This window comes from Numenius arquata, chromosome 7 (assembly GCF_964106895.1).
Source record: "Numenius arquata chromosome 7, bNumArq3.hap1.1, whole genome shotgun sequence".
Lineage (NCBI taxonomy): Eukaryota > Metazoa > Chordata > Aves > Charadriiformes > Scolopacidae > Numenius > Numenius arquata.
Window position 1 is genome coordinate 16,518,808 of NC_133582.1, and position 27,935 is coordinate 16,546,742.

At 45.0% G+C, this 27,935-nt stretch overlaps 1 protein-coding gene across 1 annotated transcript; it reads right to left on the bottom strand.

Moving 5' to 3' along the window:
• Nucleotides 1-543: 543 nt before the first annotated feature.
• Nucleotides 544-27,935, bottom strand: TRAF3IP2 (TRAF3 interacting protein 2). Its single transcript, XM_074150620.1, has 10 exons — nucleotides 27,641-27,935; nucleotides 20,191-20,277; nucleotides 19,185-19,940; nucleotides 15,874-16,057; nucleotides 13,770-13,945; nucleotides 12,257-12,345; nucleotides 10,400-10,468; nucleotides 7,939-8,055; nucleotides 6,662-6,736; nucleotides 544-1,914 (listed from the first exon to the last, which is right to left on the bottom strand). Exons 2-10 carry the CDS (start codon nucleotides 20,204-20,206, stop codon nucleotides 1,768-1,770), a joined length of 1,629 nt encoding a protein of 542 aa, XP_074006721.1. The 5' UTR covers nucleotides 20,207-20,277; nucleotides 27,641-27,935; the 3' UTR covers nucleotides 544-1,767.

Below are 27,935 nucleotides of genomic sequence, written 5' to 3' on the forward strand. Positions count from 1 at the left end.
GATGTTTAGGTATCCGACTCCTTTTGTCTTCGCTTTGTTGACCTTTTAAGAAGGATTTCTGTCATGATTTTAGGCTTGTCACCATATACTAGAGAGTTATTTTCTTAATTGGAAGATTAGTTTTTCATTTTATCACGTGGAAAATGCCACCCCCTCCCCACACGCAAGTAGGTAACAAGAAGTACCACCACCTAACACAATTTTCTTGTGCCTTGTCGGGGAGCTGCTGGCATGGCAGATATTAGCCTATTTCTGTTGCTGAGCTTCCCTTTAGAAATCAGAGTTGTAAGAAGTACAGCAAATACCACAGTCAAAATTGTAAGAGTTGATAACACTGCATATGCCCTTCTCCCAATTCTCTTAAATGGCTGCAATTTCTTACGCAAAAGCCTGCTAAAGGAAAATCTGAGTGTAGCTGCAGTGTGGTTCTTCAGTCATTTGTCATGAGCACCACAAAGTACGTCCTATACCAACGCACCACACTGGCACCGCCTTCCCGGAAAGCTAATTAAATAAGTTGGGTAATGTAACAGGAGTATCAGCTTCTGGGCTAATTTATTTTTTGGACTACGAAACACATGTACGTTTTTGTAAAGCTGCGTTTGGGTCGTTCTATAACAAATAATAAAGCTGAGGAGGATCTTGGAAGGAGCCTGCACTGAGGAGGCATGAAATGCTCTGTGTCTTGTACGACTACTCTAAAGAATAGGGGTGGCAGAATTTTAAGCCAACAGGGTCCCCTGTTACCTCAGTAAGGTTAAGGCAGTTTTAAAAAAAGAACCCTCACCAAAGTCGTACTTATGTGCTCCATAAAAAAAAAAAAGCTCAAACTTTAGCAGATGTGATGTTTTTGAGCCTTCTTGGTTGCCAACACCCTGTGGCTCTCCAGCGTCTTTGATTATTTTATTGTTCCATACTGCATACAAGTTGTAGGAGTCAATGTTATTTCTCTTAACAATTGCTGGCTTTCCGCATGCCAGCTGGCCTTTGACATGCTGTGTTTTCAATAAGGGCTGAAGAGCAGTCACGAAGCTAAAGGCCGGCTATAAAAGATCCTGCAGCGTTCCGCGGTACTGACAGCACACACGTAGTCATGCGTTTAGCTCTCCTTTTGTGGACTATTACTGCAACACACCCAAGGTCTTGGGGGCCGAGCTGTATGGAAATGGAGCTCCAGAGATTTCACATCCGAGTCCTCTAATTGAAGACAGTGTCTTTATGCAAGACGGGCTCTTGCAAGGAAAACTTGCGTTACCCAACAGTTCCCATTCCTGTTGTTCCCAGCAATAATAAAAGCTGACGCAATATATAAGGTAGCCTTACAAAAGGCAGATACATTTAATAGTGTATATACAAATTAAGTGTTCGGTAAGGCTATACAAGGCAGGAATATCTTTAAAGAAACCCTGAGCAAAAAAGAAGGATGTAATTTTTATTTTACCCTTATTGTGGCATTATTTCTGGGATTTGTTTGCTATATTGACTAATAAAGGAATATGTTAAAAACAGATGTTAAAATAAAACTGGGCATTCTTTCCATTTGCAGCTTATTTAAAAATCTAGAGAAAAGAGTTCTGCCCCATCAGCTTCAGAAATAGATGTTTAACATGGTAAAGAACAAGCCGAGCCTGAGTTACCCAAGACAACTAATTCCCTTAGCAGAAAGAGTGTCTTCTGTCATCAAAAAGAGCCATCTGGAAGAGCGTTGGCTCCCTGCCAAGAACAACCCTTTAACAACTGCTTGTCGTGCACTTTAAGTAATAACGTTCATAACGGCACAACCTGGAGTGTTGGTAAAGGTCCTATTGGAGGAGCAACGTATTCCTCCTCCCTCAATAACCGCAAAAGGATGTTCTTCTTATTCTTCGGCCAGTTATAGATGTGAGTGTTCTGCAGCCAGGTAGGCACGTGTTCCTGAAAAACAAGAAAAAAAAAAAAAAGCAAAATCCCATAAATCCTCCTGAATCTGTACCAGAACCATGCAGATTCCACCAGACCCTGCCAAGCAAGATTTCATTTTGTCTGTTCTAGGCACTTCCTATAACAACAAGAAATTTTAATTTGGCTTCAGAATTGTATTTGGGTTCCTAAATAAATGAACTTCGTGTGATCTCACAGCTTGCCTGTCTCTCTTTCTTTTCTGCCATCACGTTGGCTAATTTCACCACGTTTCAAAGGGAGTCTGATCTCAATGACACGCATCCAAAGCCTTGTGAAAATAAACACTGAGAAGAGAAGGGAGACATTTCGGTGTCCCTACCAGGGAAAGGCTGCCACCTTAGTAGCTGCTGAAGGATCCACACAACACGTTCAGCCTTGAGACGAGAATCAATAGGGAAAGAGCATGACCCCAGGGGAGCATTTCTCATCCTGGTAGCCTTCTCCCCCCCTGCCCCTCGCACCTTCCTTCATCAAGCATGGTGTCCTCTGACCATCTCCTGAGCAGGAGGTTGAGGCCGATGCTGAGCTTGAGGAGAGGATAATGCATCTCCAGGTTAGCAGAGTCAAACGTCCACCACCCCCTGCATCCTGGGAAAGATGCAGCCTTTCAGAGGTGTTGGCTAATGCCCATTAACATAATGAAGCTGAGACCACCATGGCCATGGACAGTGACAGCGGGCTGATGGAGAGGAGCCTGCTCAGACCTCACGTTCCCATGTCTCCACAGCCTTGGGAGGTTTCCATATGGAAAGCCTGGATGTATAGGCACGAAGGGCTGTTATCTACCACTAGTTGCAAGAGGATCAAAGACTGATGCTCGGCTAAAACCAGCTCATGTCCACTGTGGAGATGAAGATTTCTCTTCGGAGAGCTGTTGGAGACCCAGAACACAGCCAAAGTGAGACAGCAGGTAAGCAACATGAGCTGTCAAGACATCCAGCACTTGCTCCATGCACCTCTTATAGCAGGGCAGCATTTTCCCAAGGTGGCCTCTGTTAGGAGCAGCACAGTCCCTGTCAAGCCAGTGGAGCTGGCTCCAAGAGGACACAGCGAAAAGCTGCTGGCGTGCACCACATCTCTGGTGCCTCGCCAGGGGATGCCCTGGCATGGGCAGCACATGTCCTGCCTGCCAGCACACAACCTAGCTGCAGTCCAAATCTTTCATTCCCACGCCTCATGCTTCTCAAATTGGCTCTCTTTTCCTTGGCCCGTACAGCTGTAGGAACGAGGCTGCATCCTCTCCACTGCTCAGGAAGTGGTTTGTGTTAACTGATGCAACCACTTTGTTAAACCTATAGGATTTATGTATAAAAAGACGGAGGTAAGTCATGCAGGCACCTAGAGATCCATTAGTCTGACCTCACCTAGGCTTCAGAACAAGCCGCTTGCTGAGTGGCAGAGGTATCTATCAAGCCCGGCCTTCCTCTTTCCCCAGTAGCCAGGAAAGCATAGGCTTTGGTCAACGGTCTCCCCAAAGTGGAGGTTTTAAAATGTTGCTCTTCCAGCTGGAAGAGCACTGCCCAACTGTGGTAAGCTGCTGCAGCATTCCCTTTGGTAGGGGCACAAAGAAGGTTTCTTGCTTCCACCTGCAAGGCTGCTTTTGTGCAGGAATGGATTTTAATCTTTGTGAACTTTACTCCTTTGACAAAGCTGTTTGAAATCGGCCAAGAGATTCAAATGTTACTGGGGAAAAAGCAAGATAACTATGTTTGCATGCACACCCTTATTATGCAAAATTTGTTTCTTTACTAAATCTTATTAAGAGCTATAGAAGGAAATGCGATGAAATACAGCAAGGGTTTACCAAATGAGCCCTCTTTCTGTCTTTGATAAGAGACTACATTTTTTGGAGGAAGGAAATGCAGTAGATGAAGTTGGTCTGGACTTCAGTAAAGCATTTCATATAGGTCCACATGGGAAATCATTAGTTAAGCTTGAAAAGATGGAAATTAGTGTGCAAAATGTATAGTAGGTAAGAAACCAGCAAGTGGGATATAATGAGGCACTATACATCCAGAGACAGGCTCCGCGTCTTTCTTCCAGAACTGCTCCTGCGGCCAATTTCATTTAATATCCTCCATAATGAACTCCATGCAAAAAGCACCTGCACGCTAATCAACTCTGCCAATAATTTTAACTTGAGGGAGGTGTGCAGGGGTAAAGGGGTAACGGTAGCTACTATTTTGATCCAGGAGAGCAGGGAAAGTGAGAAGGGGGCCTTTCCTTGCCACGTGACGCTGGCTGTCATTGTAGGTGGGAGTAATGGGAAAATCATTACTGCCCTTTTAATTTTTTTTTATTCAGCTGTGTATCTGTAAGCCGAGAGGAAATTCTCTCTATGCCATAGAGAGAGTATCTGATAACTCCGAGGATCAAACCGGTCGGAAAAGGGTGGAGTGTATTAGTGCAGAGGGCAGGGCCATGTGTTCAGGGCTGTCTCGGTGGAGCGCAGGTTGAGCTCTCCTGGCTTCCCTGGCACTGCTCTGCCAGAGGGAGCCTCCAGCATGGGGCAATCAGGGCTTAATGCTTTGATCATTGTGTGACCAGGTCAGGAGGACACATTTCTGTGGACTGGCTCAATGCAAGCCTTGAACCAGCAAGACCCCGGTTTCCTTTAGCAGTGTACGATGGGAAGCTGGAAATGCCAGTTCCACCTTAACTGTGCGTCGTGCTTTTCCCCCTCATTATTCAATTTTCTAATGAACACTCTTTGGATCACATAGATCCCTTCCTGTTGGAGGTCAACTATCACATGCCAGCAGTGCTTTATGACGTGCTTTGTATGAGATTAACTCATCTAATAGTCACATCCCCAGATGAAACTTTCCAGACCTTGCTTTCCTGCTCTTTTCTGCTGCCAGCTACAGTAGTACTTGAACATGTAAAGGACAGTATAAAAACCCCAAAATTAAAGTAATTTGCTCGCCAGCATCATCCAATTGTACATATACGTGGCATTTTTCAGGTACCTCACTTTCCTCTAACTGCCCACAGACTTGATTACTGCAACTTGTTCAGGCTCTGATGCACTCCTTCCATCCATGATGTCCTCAGTTATATTATCCTTAACTACTTAGATGAAGGTAGATAATGTACCAAAGAATTGTGTGGAGAAAGAGAGCAAAGCTTAATGGGAATAGAAGATGCTGATCTGCATAATTTAGATGAGAAAGGCACCTCTCAAAAAACTGAAGGGTGATGTGGACTACAGAGGATGGGCAGGAAGGCTGCCTGGAGCCTGATGCTTTGACAGGAACAGCTGAATAAACCATCCCTGGAAATGCCTTATAGATCACTGTCTGCAAGAACCACTGCTATATGCTAAATAGTCTTCTGATACATAAAGTTCAGCCAAAATTAATGTATGTTTATTGTTCTTGTGTCTGCCTCAAAGCCCAAGGGCAGCTACACTGCCTGCTGGGCCACTTCTCCCTGCAGCCCTTCAGGTGCTGAGTGGCTGCAGACTGTGTGCTCTGTTCCTGTGGCAGGCACTCAAGGAGCCCCCGAGGTTGGGAGCAGTCCTGTCCTTCCCCCCAAGATCAAGCTGCAGAGACTGACTGAAAACCCTGACCGGTTCCCTGCCTTTGGTCTGCCCAATTCCCACCAGTGCCGTCGCCCAGCTTTTTACAGTTAAGGCAAGTACAGGACTGAGATCATTCAGGATCTCAGGAGGAAGGGAGCCGAGTGACGTGAAATACCAGAGGTACCATTCATTCCAAAGGACCTCACATATTTTACAAACCCAAGGACATATTTTCAAATTTCTTATATTAAATCGGTGCCTAAATAAAGAACTTTGTTACATTAAAATCCACAAGTACAGTGAGACTTCAGAGCCCTACAATCATTTATAACATTGTTTAAATTTTGACTCATTCCAAAATTTGGGCATCCAAAGAAATATAAAGAATCTTTCCATACTTTTCCAAAATGCAGCTGTACCTAGGGGTAACATGACAGCTCCCCAACAATGCACACAGCATTTCGCGATGAAAAGTGAACTCAAATACAATACATCCATTCTACATTTGGGGAAGAATACAATTTCTCAACTGTAACTGAAGCCATTTAACTTTTCTGGCCTTGTAAAAATCCAAGAGATTCTCTTAGAGTGAGGAAGAAGAGACGGGAATCTGTTGCATTACTTATTTCCTATTCTCAAAAGAATCTTCAAAACCAATAAGGAGTGCAGATGAAATTGTAAGTCCTAAAAAACATTATAGTTTGCCTTTGATGGGCCCATTAAAGTTCAAGCAACGGCCTAGTACTTTAATATTTATTATCGTCTTTATTTTTACATTCTCAAGCCACCCTCTTCCAGATCCTCACTTCACATCAGTCATAAATCTCTCCCATCTCACTCATCGGCATTACATCTGGACAAAATTATAAAAGGGTTAATACAAAAAGCATGCTTGCTGGATAGACTGTCTCTCTCCATTTAAATTCTTTCAATGCTCAAGACAATTTGAGTTTTAGTTGTACATTCATCATCAGAAATACATTTATGCAGCGATTTATGTTATGGATGAAATGCTTTTAATTTGTATGTACAGAAAACTATAAACTTTTCATTTAAAATGTAGTTTGGAACATTACTATGGGATATTAAGAACCAGGAAATTGAGGGTTTGGGTTTTAGGATTTCATCTGGTGCACTGTGATGAAAATAATATGTGCTTAAACATGCGACAAGTCTATATCCATGTACGTACGTTACCTTTTTGGCATTTGGAAAAAGCACAGGGATGAATCTGAAGTTCATACTTCCTTGTTGTATAAACTCGATCTGCATCTAGAATAGAACAAATTGCCAGATTTATTATAATGACATGTTAATTTTCTTTGCATGCATCTGAATCCTATTCGTAAAAACATTCGTTGTTTACTTAAACTGCTCTTCTGTTAAGTGATCTGATCTATTGCTGGTGGACTCGGTATCGTTTTGTTTGGCCACTTAACGTGATTCTTCATTACTACAGAAAGGATACAGGAAAGATCTGTCAACATTTCTTGAGCATTTAGTTCTGTGGTGTGAGATAATTGTGGGTTTAGCTGCAGTTGCAATCCCATGAAATCCATCTAGAACTGACAAAGCTTGACAGGACTAAGGCCTCTGTTCAGGCTCCAATGGGCTGACAGAATTCGGCCAGAAGCCAGCTCTGTCTCTGAGCTCGGACCCTGGATGTCCCCTGTGTCCCTGCTTCACGTCCGAGCTGGGACTCAGCCTGACCCTCATGTCCCTGGACACCAGCTCAATGAGGCGCAGGCATCCCAGGGGTGGTAAGGAGAGCAAAGTACTTCTGAGAGCTCAGCTGTCGGTGACAGCTTCTGAGAAGTTTGGCTGCAGGATCAAACTGGGGGATCAGATAGGTGATAGGGTGAGAAAGGCAGCAAACTGCGAACTGAGGGAGAAAAGAATGATTTTTCACAGCTCTGTGGGCTCTCCTGGGCTAAACGTCCGTCCTGTGGCAGACTAGAGACATGAGTGTCTGTGACCCCCCCCCCGATACCCTACCACCCTGCACACCTAGGGCCCCCCCTCCTTGCAGCTCTGGCCTGTGCTTTGCAATTCCACTTTCAGCCAGCTTTACTGCTGGCTGAGAAAAGACCTCAGTTACAGGATGGCCAAAGCGATGGGGGCTGGTTTATAGGGAGGAAGGTCAGGCAGCGATAGATAAGATTGTGCTCAGGGCTATAAAACAGGGCAACAAGGGCTGGAGAAGGTGAAGGAGGGAAAGAAACATTGAACAATAAAGAATATGAAGGAATAAGATGAGCATGTTTAATAGGATTTTTCTTCCTTGAACCTCTTAGCAGATGTTAATGAGCATACGGAGCTGATGAGAGGGAGGATTAATGAATTCCAAAGGGGGGGTGTTTAACTATGGGGATTAGGGAAAACAAAGCAAAGAACCTGCCATTTGGAGACAGATTTGTGTTTTGAGAAGAAGAGACAGAGTCTTTGTAAAACAGCAAATGCCTGTCCTTGCTTACCATCCTGTGGATGTATTTAGTATGTAAGCCATGTTCATCCCTGTCCAGCTGGGATTCAGCCCCTTCCACATCCTGTTTGTATTTTGGACTGATTGCTATGATTATCATCACCGTCTTCTGTTAGGGAGAAAAGCACTTTTATGAAATTGGGAAACGCAGCGCGTTTGGTAGAGGCAGATCGGAAATCTGCCAGTTTGTGTTTTAAGTGATCTTTATGTTCTTGGCAAACACGAGAGGATCTCATTCATTCTGGCAGGAAATACAGGAGAATTTGTACACTCATTCCCCTCATTATTCTCGAGATCTCATAATATAGAAAATCTAAATGTCAAGAGATATATTAGCAGCTACCAGTTTACAGTTGGAATCCCTGTAATAAATAGCTACTTTTTATCAGCGTAGAGTGTCTATGTACACACACAGAAAAGTTTTATCTTCAAATTCAGACCTAAATGTTTTCCAACAGCTTATGTAAAAGTGCATCTATTTAACCACCGATGGCTTTTTATACATAAAGCCACTAAAGGCAGTTGTCTGTGGAGGCTACATCTAGGGCTCTTGGCAACAGAAACAGCAACTTTTATTGCTGGTCTCCTTAGCAGTGAGGTGTTCAGCAAGATGGCTGTACAGAAAGGTAGGCTGTTGTGGATGCCCTGAACAGGTTTAGGGGGTACCTACAGGCTCTGTCCCACCTTGCCACAGTGGGCTGAAGGCAATGCTCCTCACCTTGCCGGGACAGCCCAGATCCTGCCTGTGACCTCTTTAATCCCAGGTCCCCACTGAGCTCAGGTTTCCACAGAGGAGCTATCCTTCATATCTGGGAAATGTCTCTCTTCCTTAAGGGTGGACCAGTGAAGAGGCTCACCAGATGAAAGCCTCCTACTTGTGTTTACCTAGGGCCTGTCTTTCATCCCCACCACGTCAGGCTGTGTAAGGCTTCCAACTTTGTGGCTGATAGTCAACCTGGCACCTAATTAACTCTTTCCTTCTGTGCAATATCAAGGGAATTTGCCCCACCACAGGGTCAAATACGGTAAGGAGCCATTATCCCTTACACCGACTTAACATACTCCAGAATTACTTTTGCTTGTGCCTGACATGCATGTAAGCACTTACAGATGTTGAGCATTTGCTGAGACATGCCCAGTTGCACACATCCCCCTGCTTGTGTCCAAGCAGTCCCTCCTTCCTCACACGTGTAAAGGCTTTGAAGTTAGAAACTGCCTCTACAGTCAATGGAGGAAAGCAGACATTTCTGGGGCGGGTAGTCAGAGAAGGATCCTCATGCGGAGGCAGGGAACGGCTCTCCTCATATACTGGTCTCTTCTACTGACTATGCAGGAATCCCAAGGGAGTTCTGCCAATTTGTATTTTAATTGATAATGATGTTCTTGGCAAAAGCAAACTCACCCTGGCTTCTAGTTTCAGTACCTCCATTATGCATGGTGAACCCAAGCCTAATTTGACCTGATGAAAGCCCCAAAATGCATGACTGCATTGCCACAGCAGAGGCCCCAACCTGGCTCTGCATGCAGCAGTACCATGCCTGCGTGGTAGTGTACTTGAGCTAAGATGTCCTGCTGGACATCTTTAGGAAACCTGTGTAGTGCTGTCTCAGATTGTTGATCTTCCTTGCCCCTGTGGGGGAGAGCCCCACTTTTGTCATCCTGTTCCCAAACCATGGAGATGTGCCCAGAGTGAGTCAGAAGCCCAGTGGCTACCCAGCAAGGCACGAATCAAAGGAAGCCACCCCATGATGGCATGTGTCGAGCCACAGAATTGCCAGTTTGTGTCCAGCTGTGCTGGTATAATGGGAACACTTGGCTTGATCCTAAAGGAGATGTTCACTCACTGCTCCTTTGAACTTCAGAGGAAGTTGCTGCTGGGGGGGGACTGCAGTGGCTGCAATATGAATCTCTATTTCACTGCTTAGATAGATACAAAGTGATGAGAGCAAATCTATCATTCAACTAACAGAATACCAATTTCCAGTTAACATATGGGATGGTTTATCCAGAAGAACCCTTTAGTGTTTTGGATAGCAACGTCAACGCTACAGGTGAGAAGCAGGATGAACATTAGCCACTACTATGCAGCCTGGGATGAAATACAGATATCATTTTAACCAAGCACAGCTAAACCCCACTATTTCAAAATGAGATGGAGGAACAACTTGTCCAATGGCAGCTTCAGGCTGAATGTAACAGCCACCACTGGAATTTGACAGGAATGCCAGGATTAGTACTTCATTTCTTAAAGAAAGAGCTCTGGGACTATAAGATGCAGAAGTGAGTGACATTTGCCTATGCTTTCTCTGCAAGGCCTCTGCCATTTCAGTAGGGGCAGGGAAAGGCATAGCAGGGTCTTGCATTTTGATTCTGCTCTGACTGCTATTAGAATAATTCAACCATTTTCCTCAGGTCACCTCTGCCATGAACAAGGTTAAATTGCCTTTACATACATCACCTAGGTAGCGCTCCATCCACTTAATGATGTCAATACCTCGTACCGTGTCCTCAAATATATCAATCTGCAAGAGAATGAAAGTCTGTGGTGAGCACCCCTTTGCCTTTCATCCCCATTTGGTGGCACTGAAAAGGCGCCCGCTCTTTTCCCATTTCTAACACACATGCCTAACTGCCTCAGGAAAGAAACATCACACACACACCATGTGTGCATGCACAACTTCTCCCCTTTCCCCGCAGTCCAGAGTCGAGCTGGATGAGCACCTCATGCAGAGGGGGGCTGCTGCAGGCCCACTGCTGAGCTTCCCCTCAGCCGGTCATTCGACCAGCCAACCTGCCCTGATGGCTCCCAACCCCCAGGTGTTCTTGCTCATCAGAACAACAACCACGCACTGATGGTGAATGTTAGCTATTCAGTGTTTACAAACTGGCTTTTTTGCCTCTCTAGACACCTCAAGAAGGTAGACAGCTGCTCACCTTCTCTACCGATATAGATGCAAACGCCCACTATTTTCCATCTGCAAGGGATGTCAAGTTTTAGCCTCATATTGCACTAAATGGTCAGGGTGTGTGGTGGGAAGTCAGCCAGGTCACTGATACTGGATGCAGTAACCCAGATTTCAGAGTGAGCAGAGTGGTGGAGGACTTCATAGGACTGAATACGACCAACATCGTTCACTTCCCTGCACAGTCGGTAAGCCCAGAAACTGGCAGTCAATGGTCCTGACCAAAGGAGTAAGTATTAAGTTCTCCAAGGTTTTGAGAGAAGAGTCATGCTCTGCTCTCAGTTCTTTCTTTTTCCCTTTTTGAAAGTAGAGAGCGTATTTGCTTCCTTGTTTTGGGGCCATTTTGCTATATTTACTATTCTGCAGCAGGCCCCAAGAATTGCCTGTCCAGCAAAGGTGCTATTAATGAGCCTTCTACTCTGTACCTCCATGGTGCCCAGAGCTTTCTTATGAATTGGTCATAGTACAGAACTGCTGGAGAGAAGTATAATTGCAGTCTCTGGAAAAAAAATCTTTGATTCATGAAAATAAATGTGTGCAGAGCCCCCCGCTGAGTCTCATTCAGTTTAATGATAGCCACTTGCTTAAATGCTTTCCTGAACTGAAGCCAAAGAGTGAAGGTTGAGGGGTCAGACAGCATATGCACTTGAAGAAAGAAAATATGAATCAAGATTTTGATGAACACTGAATCCTAGATCCTCTGTGACTGGCTCCCTTAGAGAGGGCCCTTATGATGAAGCAAACTCACGAGGAGTTAAATGAAAATGCAGATGGCTTATGGGATTAGACAGTAGGACAGACCTTTTCATGCCAGTGATTTTAGAAGCCCCTTTAAAAGTATAACAAAGTAAATGAAACCATGAGATGGGCTGTTTCATTAAGCTGTGTGAAATACACTGATTTTAGATCATTTTTTAGTGAAAGGTATTCATATCTGAAGAGCCAACAATGTAATAGCATTGCAGAAAAAAAAGCTGGGATGGGATGAACATGAAATTTGACCTTTTTAATATTGATATTACAGATCAAATATGAGACAATGTTAATGGAATAGATCACAAAACCTCATACTATTGCCCATCTGGTATCTGGTGCCACTAAATGGAATTTTCCAGGGTCATTATTAAAACACATTTTAAAGCATAAAATTCAGTTAAAATATGAGAAAGCTAAAAGGCAATTCACTTAAGTTACAACTTTTAGAGCCAAATATATCTTCTTTAACTTACAAAATGCAATGATAAACAGAAAAATGTTTAAATGGACGGTGTATCACCTCTGCTTCTAAAAAAATATGTTTCTTTTCTCCCCTGGTTGACAGTCATTTTCTCCGGAAGCAATACTTACAGCAGTTTGAAATCCATTTACAAGCAGGAAGTTCACAAATTTCATAACCTCCACCGCTGTGTCCACCGAATAGGTTATAAAGACCTTGCCTAGGAGAGAGAGTCCGTATGAATATGCTATGCACAAGAATACACCGTTTGGAGGGTGAGACTTTCACAGCCCTCCTTTTCCACTGCACTGTGGGTTCTGCCCACCTATGTCTCTTTGGATTATTTACAAAATGGGCACGGGTTAGCGCAGTGGCTTGGTGTTGAACTTAACCACCCCATCCAGAAACCTTGCTCTAGATTTAAGCTCCTACTGCCTTGCCACTTGGCAAGTGCCCCTGTGGAAGCTGCAGAGGATACCATCACTTGCTCACCCTGCCCTGCTGCCAGAGCTGCTTCTTTCCCAGCCCCTTGGCGTACATGAGCTTGGGGCCCTCACCCAGAGCTCGTGTCACCTGCACTGGCTGTCACCAGCACAGCTTTCCCCCAGACCTCACTGATCTGGCTGGGAGCTGGAGGAGCCCTTATGCATGCTGTACTGCCTCACCTTAACTCCCTGAGTGGGCAGGATGGATGGCTGATGACAGCAGTGTCTTCAGCTGCCCTTGCCATCATGGAAGGAGTTTTCTTACTAACAAAAGAATCGTGGATTTCAGGTCAGGGCAAGCAAGCTGGCTAATCTAAACCAGCTGTGCACATATCACAAACGACACAACTTTATCCAGTAATTCCTGTATCTAGGACACACTAACTGATAAAGTAGGGTCTATCCAAGAGTGGTATCCAGTGTCATAGCTCACTCCTACAGGCTGGAGAGAAGCAACTTCCTGGATTTGAAAAGTGATGTGCAAAATGAAGAATAAAGGAAAAATCAAAACCTCAGGCGAGAAGGGGAGGGTTCTTAGCAATGGTATTTCTCACCCGCTAGCCAGCATGGCATTGAGTAGGAAGCCAGTTTTCTGAAATGTGACTTTCCCCTAAGAGTTGAGGGGTGAAAGCATTTCAGGGGCTGGTGGCAGGGGAAGCACCTCAGCCAGTGCCTGTGCTGCTCTCAGCCCTCAGTGTGGGCCTCTGGCCCAAAGTTCTCTCCATTCACCAGGTCAGGGAGAAACTGAGGGCGAGACTTGACATATTTGTCTGGTTTGGGACAGGCAGAAATGCTTTATCCCTGGGGCTTTGTTTGTTATTAGTCTTTTACTGTAAGTTTCAGTGCCTCCTGTCTCAAAGGGACATCCTGTTTAGCAAGAAGTCTTGAAAGCAATCTAAATGGTACTTATTTTTGTAAACAAAATAACAACCAATTAATGACAATTATGTTTTCAGGATTCAAGGGGATAATTCCATCTCACCAAACACAAATGCTCACACCCTACAGATGTGATGACACTCAGTTTTTTCTTTTGTTGTTGTCTTTGTGTCTTAATGTCGTTCCCCCTGCCTTCCCCTCCTACCCTGGAGCTTTCCCACCTAAAGCTGTCAGACTGTGCTTTAAAATCTTGTGCAGAACAAATTTGCTAACCACTTACGCAACTCCTCCGGCAAATTGCTGGTTCTCAGAGTTCCCTTGGCTGCAGGGTTACTGAGAGGTCTTGGGACGGCAGCTGGAGATGGAAAATTGTCAGAAGGACAACAGCATGCTTCATCCGGGCCACATGCCTTGGGGGGCAGTTGACCATTAGGTAGCTGGTTGTATAACTGGTTTCTACAAAGAAAAGCAAGTGAGGATTTTTAAAATACTTATTTTCATGTACAATTCACATATTTTTTCCTTTTATTAACAAAGTACTTTATCTGCATACTAGCTTAGAAAAGTTCTTGTAAAAACACTTGGCTTGGCATTTCTACTTGGCTATTACAGCATCTTTTGAACAGATACCTCGGTGACAGTCTACCATAAGAGGCAGTTTATTGCAGAAGCAACATTAGCCACAGGAAGAAAATGCACCTCATAGCTGAAAGCTGTTCAGTTTGCAATTAGCACATGCAAAGGCTGTTTCTGAGTGAGAAATAATGCCGTGGTGAGGATGTCGTTATGCACGTACAGGAGTAGGGTGGCACCTGGGTAACCTCTTCCCATTAAGAATCTTAGCAGCTCTTGTCCTACTACGCTTTGGCTTCACAGATTAAGTCAATAGGAAGGGGAACCTATACAGAATTTTATGTGATGTGTGCTTTGCATCTGCTGGGCTGAATCTGTTGGACAAGTTGCTAGGTTTCTCTGAGTGCTTTTCCCCAGAGCAGTGATGTTTAGTCAATCAAGCCCACTCTCCTTTTTCCCTTCGCCTTCCTTAAATGAATGATGACAGGCTGGTCACAGCATGTTTTCTGTTGTCACATTAAGATTTGGTTTATTCATTTTGGTACAGATGTTTTCTGTTACAAAATACTCTATAGGCAAATATTACCAACATATAACTGCTGTTCCTGGAATCAGCACGTAAACACCAGCCGTGCAGCCGCAGGACAGACCCTGCATATTCTGGATTTCTTTTAGCAGAAGAAAGTACCAAGAAAAGCAACACATACCTCATCAACTGCTGCAAAAAATCTACCCTGTGGCTAATTTACAGACCTTCCCAAAACTTCAACTTATCTAACAAATGCCCCCAAAATTAGGAGTCTGGTTTTAAATTTTACTACTGCAAAGGATACCCACTATTCCTCAGTATTTTTACATTCTCATACAAACTCTTCAGTGCAATTAGCTCTGCTACAGGTACTACCTTCTCTTGCTGTCACTTTTCTGTCACAGTCTCTAACTTTTCAAAGGCCTTTTGAAAGATGCATTATTTCACTTGTCTGCCCTCTTTTGTCCCCCCCTGTTCTCCCAGTTTTCTGCCAAGACCATGTCATGTAAGTGGCCATTTTCAAACACGGATGCCTGTAAGTTTAGCACCTCTAAAAGTAGTGTGGCATTAAATAAGAACAGTCTGCTTTTCGGAGATGCTCAATGCCTGAAGCTTCAATTTGGCTTCATGTGGCCGAGTCTGGAGAAAACCCTGACTGGATAGTATTTCCCATTTGTTATTGACCTGGTAAATTAATATTTGAAAACCAGTCAAAAAGCCCCAGATGAGAAGTACTAGACATGGGGTGCTTTATTACTACATGAGAAATCACAGAAAAAGGCTGCAAACTGCAATGTAGATGTCTATCGGTGATGGATGAGATTTTTCTCCCTTTTTCTCTGCACTACAGAAAGGATAAGAAGGAAATCACTGGAAGCCAATGACTGAGGTGTGCCAGGCTGGGACACCGTAAAGCTGAGGACCGCAGTTAGCCGCAGAATTGACCTTTGCTCTCTAGCAGGAGAGCTCTAGGATTCCAACTGAGATCTTTTTCAGCCCTTCATCCCTTTAACCTTCGAGCGTTTATCTTCCTTAATGCGTGCATTTCAGGGTGCGCTGTAACAACATATCAGGTAACCGGCTTTGAAGTTCTCTAGGCTAAGGTCAGGCCCCTGCTGGGTGTAAAATGGCAAATAAAGAAAACCACCCAGCATCTCGCATGTACCCCTGCAGCCTGGGCATGCTAACATTACAAGGCTTCAGAATTATTGCTTGAAAGCCCACAAAATCAGATCAGAGGAACTTCCACTGTGCACAACCCACCTTCCCGAGGTGTACTTACGGGAATCGAGGAGGACCAGGGGAGGAGCTTGTCCTCTGGGGCGGTCGGTCTCTGGTGCCCTTGGGAGTACGAAGGTTTGAATAATTTGGGATGACTTGCTGGGCCAGGCGGATAACTCTCATGCAAGGTCCAGGAACATGAGGTTGTGATGTATGTGCCAAATGTTGGTAAGGAGCTCTGCCATCTGCAAGGGTGAGAAAATAAAGGCAGCAACTATCATTTCAGCCAATATATTTTTACCTCAGTTTGTGTTTATTCCTTTCCAGGCAAGTCCTCCTTCGTGTCTAGGGAAACTGAGCAGTTTGGAGGCATTTGCAGGTATCTTGGTCTGAAAGAAGTCAGATTAAGGAATGTTTTACAGCCTGAAGTTTCCTATTTTCCATTCACATATGGCACGATTCAGATCCCCACCCTGGGTTGGGCTGTTGGGACACCTGACAGTTACACACTCAGGGCTGCTTTTCCCTGCACTTACCGTGCCTTGGCGTTTTTGGGGGTTTTTGGGGGTTTTTGGGAGGTTTTTTGTTTTTTGTTTTTTTTTTTTTAATTTCTTTTTGGCAATAGCTTGTGAAAATGAATCATCCCAACATTCTCATGAAAGCAGATGCAAAATCCTGGAACAAATCAGTTTGCAACACTAAGGCTAAACAGACTGTGATTATTCTAAATGAAAAGAGAAAAAATAATCTCTTGGTTTGTTACTTCACTCTGTATGAATTTTCTGCCTAAGTGACCTTTTAAGGCCTTGCTGCTGCTCCTGTTGCCATCCAGGAGGCTGCAGGGGAAGAAGCCCAAAGTGACAATTTTGCTCAAGTAATTCTGAAAAACCTTACCGTTGTTGGCCACGCACACGTAATGCTATTTAATAACTAACGTACAGTGGAACTGTTGGCATAAACTGGAAGGGAAAGCAATGTAAGCTGTTTGTTTCCTAAAAGGGGAAAACTACTTTTTTTTTTTTTTCCCCCAGTCTTTCTGCTTGCAGTTTTCATTAGGCAGCAGCTCTGTACACTTTCAAGCTGCTGTGCACAGATCAAAGTCCAGCCTGGCAGGGCTTATTAGCACTGCATGATTACGGTGTTATGAGCTGGCTCTGAAAGCTGCAGTACTCAAACACTCGTCGTTGTCCCCTGATTGTTTTTTTAAATCCTTTTAGCTATTTTGGGGTCATGCTTCCCTTTTTCTAGCAGCCATGAGGAGTAATTTATCCTTTTTTCAAAAGGGGAAGGGGAAAAAAAAGGAAGAAAACAAAGCTTTGATGAAATAGTCCAATTCCAGGAGCCGATACTTTAAAAAAAACACCAACCCAGCCCACAATTGCAAAGAGATTCCTGATGAAATTATGAGTTGGCAACACCGTATTTGTTGAGATTGTTTTAGGAGATTTTCCTACTCCCCATCTTAAATATTTGCAACAGGACAGGGTGAAAGAGGCTGGGAGAACAAAACTGAAGTAACTGTGAGTCTTCTCATGGGTGCCTCATGACCAGCCCTAGGGAAGGGGGCAGGGCTCTGAGAGATTCAGGTTAGTTTACAGGGTTTTAGGCCAATGTTTCACAAGCTTCCTTTGGATCTATCCGATGCTACAGTATTTTAATGGATGCAGCCACTGCCGTTCAGAAGCACAGCATGGCCAAGCGTGCATGCCTGCACACACCGAAAGCTCTCATATATAAATATCCGAAATAATGGTCCCTGGGCACATAGCATTGCTGCGAAGATTTCTTTGACTTCAGAAGCAGTTTTGCTGTTGTATCTCAAATAGCAGGTGCCCAGAGCCAGCTTAGAGCCTACAATTGCTGTTCCCTGGGAAAGGCGTGTTGCAACACACAAACTGCAGAGCTTTGTTGTGGGTCGCCACTGCCCAACAATTATCTGAAACGCAAGGAGCTGTCAGGAGGTGATTTACGCTGTACTGGGCATGTGAGAAACAGGAGTACAGTTGCCAGCTTCTTGGTCCTGACCAAATCTGCTCCAGCCATCTGAGTCTTTTTGCCCTCTGGATATGGTTGAAATGGTAGTGATTTTTCTAAAGAAAGTCTTTCAGAGTTCCTGCTTTAAAACAAAATGGCCCCATTCAGTAAATGTCCTACTTCTCACTATGCTCGCGTGTGGAGGAGGTAAATGGAGGTAAATAGTGAGGGGTGTTGTGCAACCAGCTCTTTGTCTGCTTAAAGCTGAATTGAAAGGAGAAGATATGAAAAAAAAACCGAGAGGACATTTTGCAAATGTTGAGCTGTAGACATTGATGAAAGTCCATCTGTAGCCCCTTCCCCTTTACAAAGTCCCAAGATCAGAGGTGAAAACTGAGGTTCTGATACCCTCTCTCTTTCATATATCTAATTACAGCACATTGCTGGAATGACAAAACTCTTTAAACAAATGTAATATAAATGCTGTGGAGTCAACAGAAGGTTAAAAAAAAAAAAAAAAAAGGGTTATCAGAACAGGCATACAGCTTTTTATTACAAAGCCAGCCCAAAACGGGTCAGGGTCTCCAGAGTCTAATGTAATATAAATTATATTAAAACAATGATATTGCTGTTGAATGTTCAAAGCTCACTTCATAACAGATAAAAATCTCAGAGACTGAAAAGGAATACTAATTAATAGCAGGCTGTAAACTGCATTGTAGTCTCCAAGAGCCAAAACACCCATATTGACGGAGTCACATCAGCATTCACCAGCAGCTGAGAGGGCTCCATTTTAAGTAATGAGCTTTCATTTCAGCTGACAACAGAAAAAAATGAGGATGATAGATGTCACGCTCTTTTCACGTAGAAATAAAACACATGGGTGAGTTTGGTCATAATGCTGGGAGATACTATTTACAGAGATCAAGGGTAACCTCCCATCCTGATTCTGGCAGGAAATTCTCAACTTTGGGGATTCAAGTGGGAGCAAGGAAATCTATGAAAACAACAGGAATTAAGTTGGTATAGGAGGCTGCTGAATGACTGATGCAAGGAGGAAGGAAATGACTAGAATATGAAATAACAGCAGGGAGAAGGCTGTGTATGCTCAGCATGACCGACAAAGGCTAGTTTCTAGGCAAAATCATTAGCCCTCATTTGATGAGAACTGTGAGCTCTTTGACTTTTTATCTGGCTCAGAGGTTCTGCATCAGAGAGTCTGGCTGCATAACCTGAAAATCTGGACATAAAAAATGGACTGCAAATAGACGTTTAAAAAGGTTAATAATTGCATGTTGTGCATTGCCATTAAGTACAGTAGGAAAACAACAGCTTGATGAATGATGGCTGTGATACACCCAGAAAACCTCCTATGGGGTGGGTGGTGGTGCTACTTACATGGGCCCTGAGGGTGCTGTTCTGCCGGGCAGCAGTGCCCAAAGCAGCCGTGGGCTTGCGAGGAGGCATTGGGATGGGGCAAGTGCTGGCACATGGGGCACTGCTGATCCTCAGGTCCAAAAAACTCTCTGGAGATCAGTGGTCCTGGGAGGTCCTGGGGGTTCAGCGCAGACACCAGCGGTAAGGGAGGCTCCAGTTGCCTGATGCCCATGAAGTCTCGTGACTGGGAGTTGTACCCTGTGTCCACAGTCCCCAGCTCTGCTGGGAGTCTGTTTCCTGAGGGTTGCTGTGGCCGTGAATTCCCTTGGCTGCTCTCCTCCAGCAGGTCCTCAAGAGCTTGAGACAAGCTCTGCTCTGATTTACTGGAGTTATGCCCGGTGTCAGCTGAAAGCTGTGATCTTGGCTGCATGCCTGGTTTGTCCATAGCTACAAGATGCTTCTTAGAGGGAACTACTCCAGCTATTGATTCACCGGGGGAACAGAAGCGTCCATCTCCATGAGGATCAGTATATTTTGACCACAGGCTGCTGTCCGACTCCACGGATGGTGCTGACTGATGACACGCTGGTGCTCTGCAGAGGCATGATGAATCGGCCACAGGCTGAGGTGTTCGAGAGACACACGGTCTGTGGGACTCTTCATCCTCCATAACCTCTCCAGAAGGCTGCGAAGTATTTTCCAAGACATGTTCAGGAAATGGGGACCACGGCATGGATTCATCCACTTCGACTGGTGTGCTTCGACCCACAAAAGTGCCTAAAAAAGTGGGAGAAGAAACACTGTAGAGGGACAGCCATACAGACAAATGCCTGTCGTCAGTCCTCACTCAAGGACTCTGAGCTGGAATACTGAAGAGCAATATGTATTCTTTATATTCTTTGTATTTTTATGTTTTTTAAACAGACAGGCAGAAAACAGCAAGAAAGGTCCAGGTGAATTTTGACAAAGCAAGAAAGTAGACGGTTAGCTGCAGTATGGCTAGCTCAGAGTTATAATTTGGACTAACCTGACACGGAGGCCATTTCCAAGTTTTGTAGTCACACCGGAAATGAGAGTCAGCTGCCTTACTGCAAGGCCAGGATTTTTCAGCAAACTGGAAAACAAGAGAAAGCACCCTTGTGAACATGGTACAGTTTCACACAGGCAATAATCCCAAAATAACTCTATCTCAGAGACTGGAAAAGAAATACCAGTTAGAGTTCTGGAAATCACATTGAGCAAAACAGATGCTTTTATGGGATTTCTGGAACTTACTGTTCCTGCTGAGACTGGAGAGGGAAAAAGCACATGAACTGTCTCAGAGGTAATTTCTGCACCTGACAAAAGAGCAGGCTGCTTAGGTCTGGAGGTTTGGCTCAGGCATATTCCAGGCAATACAATCACTTGCAATTATTTTACTCTAGTCTTTTAAATAATAGCTTCACCCTGATGCCTCAGATCTAAACTTCACCACACAACTGAGTAATTTCAACTCCAAAGCTTGTTTCCAAGTGTTGCTGCTTATTTTATCAAACCATTTCATCCAGCCTATTATCACATGGCTGTTGCTATTTCAAATTATTGAAAAATTAAAAGACAATTTTAGATGCAATAGTTACTGTTTGGATTTTTTTCCCCTTCCTTTGGAATTGACTTAGGCCCAAACATCAAAATTATCACTTCCTTTTGGGAGTGCTGTCAGTAAGTTTGGTCCAGCCAAGCAAACCCTGATGATGGACACCTCTGCTCCACCTTTGCTCAGAATGACAGCAGCAGTGATGGGTGAATGGCGAGGGGGTTTCAGGAAGTGCAGCTACTGCAGGGAGCGCAGATTAGCTTGCTCCCAGCAAATTTTGTCTGTTACCATGGAGTATAGAGAAACAAGCTCGGTGCTCATCGTTTCCCCAGCCATTTTCCTTCTATCACATTGGAGAAGCTAAAATCCCAAGTAGGGGAGTTACCAGAGAAAAATGGACTAAGAACACCAGCAATGGGAATTACAATGTTTGGCAACAGAACCTGGCTTGGAAGTCTGGTAAAGAAAGTAAAAATCACAACACATTTGAGGACCTTTTAGCAATCCAAGGATTTCTCCCAACTTCAGTCACAGTAGCTTGTTCAGAAAGGTGAAATGAAGATCATATTCAAAAGACCACAGTATTAAGAACAGTTGAACAGGATAACAGAGAAGTATAAAGCAGTGTCCCGACATTTAGCCTGGCTCCCACAGCGATTCTGTAAAAGCAAATGATGTGCCCCATGCTATAGGGTAAGAGTGAGGCTTTACATTCATGCTGATCAGATAAAATGACATGTAGTCCCCCCTGAAAGCACCTCTAGCATAGAAAATTCTGGGTGTAACATTTGCTGGTAAGCAGGATAAAAACCATGCTTTAATGTAAATATTCCTCCTCTGTAACTTAATACCCATCTATGTAGAAGATTTACCATATATTCAAAATACACTTCCTATGTTGTAATAAGCACATCCACAGGGAGAGTTATCCTGGGATGATTACAGTGGGATAATTACACTGGTAAATTTTCCCATGTAGGCAAGTCCTCAGAGCAGCTATTAGTTGCACCAACACAGTGAACACGCTGCTGCTTTGACAGCTGCAGCTCCCCGTGTGAGAGCACTGGGTCTGGTGCCAAACCAGCTCCTTCCCATACAAGCACCAGGGCTTGAAATCCTGATGGTCAGCTCACCACCATCACACATCTCTCCCTGCGGTCTGCGTCTCTTTTCCTCTACACCACGTCCCTAGCGCCGGGCCTGCTCGCTGAGTCACGGTTCTCTGACAGTCATAACCGATGTGATGGGGAAAGGGAAAAACCTTGAGCCCTCATAATCAGCACAGGACCATGACAGGGACTTGTGCTGCGCTGCCTGTGCAGTGGTGGCAAAACATCATTTAGCTGGGACCTTTGGTCAGACAGCAGTTTAAATGACGACCGCCCTGTGGTGGTGACTCACTGGGATGGTACGGCACAAGGTCAGATGTCCATGATACAGGGTGTAAAGCTGTTGAGTGGTCCCCGCTTAGAGAAGTGTCTGTGAAGCTTAGGTGTCAAGCTCCCTTCAAGGCATCTGCCTTTTGCTCATCTCAACAGCTTTGTAAACCTGACCCTTGGATCACCTGGCCTCAAACAGCCTGCTCAGACATGCTTGGACTTGTGGATATCTCTGTCCATTTACTCATCAGCTGAATGATGAACACTCGAGCAGCACAAATCATATTGCAAACTCTTACTCCCCCCACTGAGCATCTCCAGTGAACCGGTTCCTTGTGCAAAATTCATCCTGGTGTTCACGAAGCGCAAGCTCAGCTGTGGGGTACCGGGGCACAGCTCCAACTCTGTAGCCACACGTGTTGTCTGAGCATCTCACCCCATTAGACACAATCCTTAGCAAACACCCAAACATGGATTTTTCAGAAACAAATTTGCAATGCCTGATACGCTCAGGTGCTTTTTCGATTGTCTCTGAAGTAGTCAGATCAAAATGCTAGAAAACTCTTTGAATTCAGATCCTCTTTATTCTTTAGTGCCTTTAGTTTAGCACCGTGACAAAAAGAACAGATTTCTGCGGAGAAATCAAGAACTCAGTCCAGAGCTCAGTGAAGTAAATGGGAATCTCTCAATTGACTTCAGTAGGTTTTCAATTGGGTGTCAGGTGGGATTTAAAAGCTACTAAATTCCTTTGGATGCTACAGCCTCTGAAGTTTCAGGCTTGCTTTTTTTTTTTTTTTTTTTCCAGTTCCATAGCTAACAACTGGCTGTCTATGAAATGGATCACGCACAGATTGCATGAACCTAATGAAAGGCACAACATGGGCAGAAAAAATTCAGACTTGTTTTCTTCAGGTTTGTTGTTTAGTGTATTTGCTTTGCCTTTAGGAGGAGGGATATTAAAACTTCATTAAACTGTATTGCACATGATCAGCTACCAAACTCTTCAAATGGTTTACTTCAGAATAGTTTAAAAATGTCTTTTCTATTAGTTTAGCTCTCTGAAAGGATAAATGCCTCTTTATCGCTCAAGAACTCAACTCAACATTTAAAAGACAGCCTTATTTCCTTCCTGTGTAACATGAGCTTAACTTTATGAAAATTACTCCAAATATCTGAGTAAAAATAATTTGGTTAGTCAGAAGTGAGACCTGATTCCATCACCTTTGTTTTTACCTGCAAAAACTTCTAGGTTTTTTTAAATATGATTTTGCTTAGACCCTGCTTCAGGATACCTGAGCTTTGATACCCACGCACAGCCCCTGCTCCTGGGAGGCCAAGGTAGGAAGCACCGAGGGGCCGAGGGCTTTGATGTTAAAACAGACACATCATTAAAAAGGAGGAAAAGTGACTTAATCCTCCTCCTTCTCGCTCAGTAGCCCTGGTCAGAGAGAGAAGCTCTTACAACAGCAGAGCTCTGTCTGTAGAGATGGCCCCAAGGCTAAATTAACCCCAGGACGTGCTGTTTTGAGCAACGCTGGCAGTGGTATGTGGATGGGAATTCCCAATAGAAATCCCCACGCTGCTGGAAATGCTGCTGGAAATGTTACAGATGATTCAGAAACATCCTCCTCCGACAGCAGTGCTCTAGGACGTTGTTTCTGCTCTGCTGAAGATCCTTGGCTTTTGGAAAAAGATCCAAGGCTGAGCCCATTATCCCAGTATTTTACGGTGCCTCATGCTGCAGAGTTTCATTAGGTTTCCTTTGTCGTTTCTAGTTAGCTTATCCTGCAACCATGCTTATGCACCGGACAGAAAAATTACTCGCTTAGGTCTCCTGTGTTGAAGAATTAGGGTAAAGGAATGTTTCAGCATATTGAAATACCCTCAGAAACCTGTAGCCTGATCCTTTTTCTGGCATGGAGACTGCTGGAGAGCGTAGATCGTGCCCAATCTCATTTCCAAAGACACCGCAGCTTCAAGTCAGATCATGATATTGCCAGAAAGTTTCGAGAATTTAATATCCCCCCTGCACCTATGACTATGCAAGAGATTACTGATAACCAGCTGGAGCTGTTGCATATATTCCTGCTTGTAATAAAGTGAAGAGGCCCTTCCTAACAGGACAGAGTAGCTAGGCCTGGACTGCCCTCAAAAATGTCAAAGGAACTCCTTAAACCACCCTTTCTCCTTCTGTTCCTTCCTCTGCTCATACATCCAGTTCTGTAATGTGCATTAATTAAATAAATAACCTTCCTGGGTGGGTACTCACCGACCCAAGCTGCTGGGAAGAAATGCCACCCCAGAAACCCCCTCCCCACAGCTGGAGAGGTTCTCCTGCTGCTCCTGCCAGGGAGGCTGCCCAGCCTCCAGCTCACAGCCGGCCGCTGCTGGCCATGGCCACTCCTGGGAAGCTGCAGGGAGAGCATAAATGAATGGGAACAAATTCTTCCACAGGTTGGTAGAGATGGGCTGAGCACCCAAGTTTGAAGCAAGGGCCAAACTCCCCTAAAAAACATCTGATGGAGACAAGGGGCTGGCCAGGGAGAGGAAGCGTGTTGGGCCTGGGCTCATCTGTGCAGTTTTCTTGCTGCTGATTGCGAAATCTATCAGGTATTTCATCTGTTTCCCAGCACAAAGACTTGTCAGGATGCGCTGTCCCAAAACGCACACAAACCATCTATCTGCTTTTGATTACAAAACTTCTGTCATGAAGAAATAGAAGAGAGACTCTGCAACGCAAGCATAGCCGTGCTCCCCGTCACTTGCGGAGAGGGGGAAAATATCTTTGCTCTTTGGATCAAAATTGTATTTGTCTACATTGTTAAAAAACCAAAATATTAAGATGAGAAAGAAACCTCACCTTGCTTGGTGCACAACAAACAAAGGAAGGGTTTTTTTTTTTTTGTTCACCAGTCACAGCATCTCTGAAATTGCATGGGTACAGATTAAGGCAAAGCTGAGATCACAAGGGGTGGGGATGGAGAGGAATTTCTTGATTTCCAAATAATTCCTATGTGCTTTGGCTGAATCCTTGAAGCTCCCTGGTGCTGCTGATATCCATCTGGAGGACGGGAGTAAGTGGATGCAGAACATGCAAGCTGCCGCAAAGATGCACAAGTTGAGATTCAACAAATGCTGTTGCCATGGGCTCAGATAAGCGCAAGTGTGTCAGTACACTTGCCTTAAATGCAGCTTTCTCGACAGAAACACTAGACACAACTTTCCTCAAGAAAAACCCCAGAGTCAAATCTTTTTAGGAAGAGCAAGTGAAAATGTGGGAACTGTTTTGGGTCTATAACCTAAATAAACACAGCCAAGGAAATCCAAGCTCCAGAGTTTCACACTTCACCATGAAGAATCTGGGCTGCTGTCATCACAGACACTTACCCTCTCCCTTGGGTACCCTCCACAATGAAGACTAAAGCAATGTGTCATGTTCCTAGCCCAGATTTTAAGTCCTCTAGGGCAGGTAATGTTTATTTTTATGACTTCTGGAAAAAGTAGAAAAAGAATATGAAAATGACGTTCCTCTTCCACACTGACTATATGGTTACTTTAACATATTTTCTGCAGCCATGGCATGAAAGTCTACATACGCCAGGAGAACAGGAGAACATACTTCCAACCCTCCCTGTATGGCAAACATCATGCTCCCTTTTGCGGTGCTAATGTTGCTTCACTGGGCAATCCATGGTGCAAAGGCTAGCGTAGACTTGATATCTTTTTGCTTCTTTAATGTAGACTTTGATATGCATGTAATAGGAATGCTAGCCAACAAGTAGTAAGAAACTAGAAGTGCAACACCCTCAAATAGGATCCAAACAGGCATCTCACATGCAGGCAGTTTTCTAATACTTGTGAAATATGAAAATATCTGCAATGATCTGAGGTATCCTTAAAAACGTATTTGTTTTCCAGAGATTACTTCCCACCCATTTCTGATGCTGACAAAACTCCCATAGGCATTGAATAATCCCCAAATTGAGCTATCCCATGGCCCAGGAACATCTTAAAATCCTCGCAAAAACTGGGGCCGGCTGAGTGGGGTTGGACAGAAGGACCACCCCGAGAGGTGTAAATCTCCCCAGCCTGCTGTCCTATAGTTTTGTGTCTTATGTTGGAGACTCCGGCTCCTAATAAGGGAGAACCTCCAGCTGACGTATCCCTTGTCTCTAACCGCTCTCCCCGCTCTGCAGTGCGAGGGCTGTGGGGTGCGTGGGTGGTGGGAGGGCGTGGGGAAGCCTGGGGGACCTGACGTGTCTCCCTCAGCTGGCGTGAGAACAGCCTCCCTCACTTGCTTTCATGAAACGTGCAGAAATGTATATATCCTTCAGACATGTACCCTCTGCCAAACTTCAAAAGCCCCTGCTGGGGGTGGAGGGCACTAACAGACACGAACACCATAATTGCACATGCCTTGTTTCCTGCCTTAGAAAGACAAAAAGAAAACTCAAGTCCATTAAAAAAAATAAAAAAATTATGGCGTGCTTCAAGGCATTGCTGGTGCTCAGCAAGAGCAAGCCCAACCTCAGACGCTGACGGCATCGCAGGCAGCAGCACAATCCACAGACACTCGCCAGCAGCCGGCGGCATCGGGCGAGCACTCGCTGGGCCACCAGCCCTGCCGCCTGCGCCCCTCACACCCCTGTCTTTGGCGTCACCCGCTGCGGGGCTCACAGTCCCGTCCGGTGGCGGTAGGGCATCACCACCCACCCGAGATGACAGGGACGTAGCCAGGCCAGGCCTTGAACCCACCTGCCTGGGGCTTGTAGGGAATGGGAATTCCTGGTCTGGTGGACCCCAGCAGCAGTCGAGGACCAGTAAGCCCAGATCTGCTGTTCTCGCTGCCCAGCCAGTGCTAGCCCTACAAAACCCGTGTCCTAAAACGATTGTTTACCGCGTGACAGGGGAGCGGGTTTTATGCGGCTGATTTTATTCTAATTAAAAAGAAATACTACCAGCTCTCTCCCACTGTTTCCATACCGGTGCCATGGGGAATGGTGCAAGTGGGGTCTACGATCCCGTTTTCTTCACGCTTTCCAGCCACCTCTCCCTGACAGGTCCGTGGACCTGTCGAGAGGACAGGAGAAGGCGAAGGCCATGGGCTGACAAACCACCTCGAGCTTGCTGAGCCGTGCAGGGCGGGAGCGGGACCAGGCCTGGCTGCCAGGCACTGCCAGGCAGCTACGTAAATAGGCAGGACAACGTTTCGACACCAGGCGTGTCCATTCTCAGTGTTTACCCCCTAAACCCTCCTGATTTGAAAAAAAACAAAACCAAAAACAAACAAACAAACAAAAAAAACACAAAACAGAAAAAAAAAAAACCCAACCCAACAAAACTGCAGTGAAATGGCTGAAACATGTTGTAACCATCTGTGAAACTCAGGCTATCGTTACATGGGGAGAGAGGGGGGAGGGGGGGAGGGAAGGAGACAACAATTTCAAGAAGGAAAAAAAACCCCACCAAGCGCCAGAAGTGGGTCAACAGCTAATTACAAACAGGGCTCTAACACTTCTTACCTTGCGGCTGGCGCTGAGGTGGCCGAGGACAGGCGGGAGGACAGGCGGGAGGGCTGGCGTGCCTCCTGCGCACCCCGTCGCTCTCTTGGCGTGCCCGGGTCTCCTTCCTCAGCCGGCCGGGCTTTTATTTATTTATTTATTATTCTTTTTTTTTTTTTTTTTTTTTTTTCCTTCCTCCTTTTACGACACCCTCCCCGCCTCTCCCAGGTAAGCGGCAGAACTGGCTCTGCAGCAGGAAGTGGAACAGGCATGCACGGCTCGGCTCGGCTCGGCTCGGCTCGGCTCGGCTCGGCTC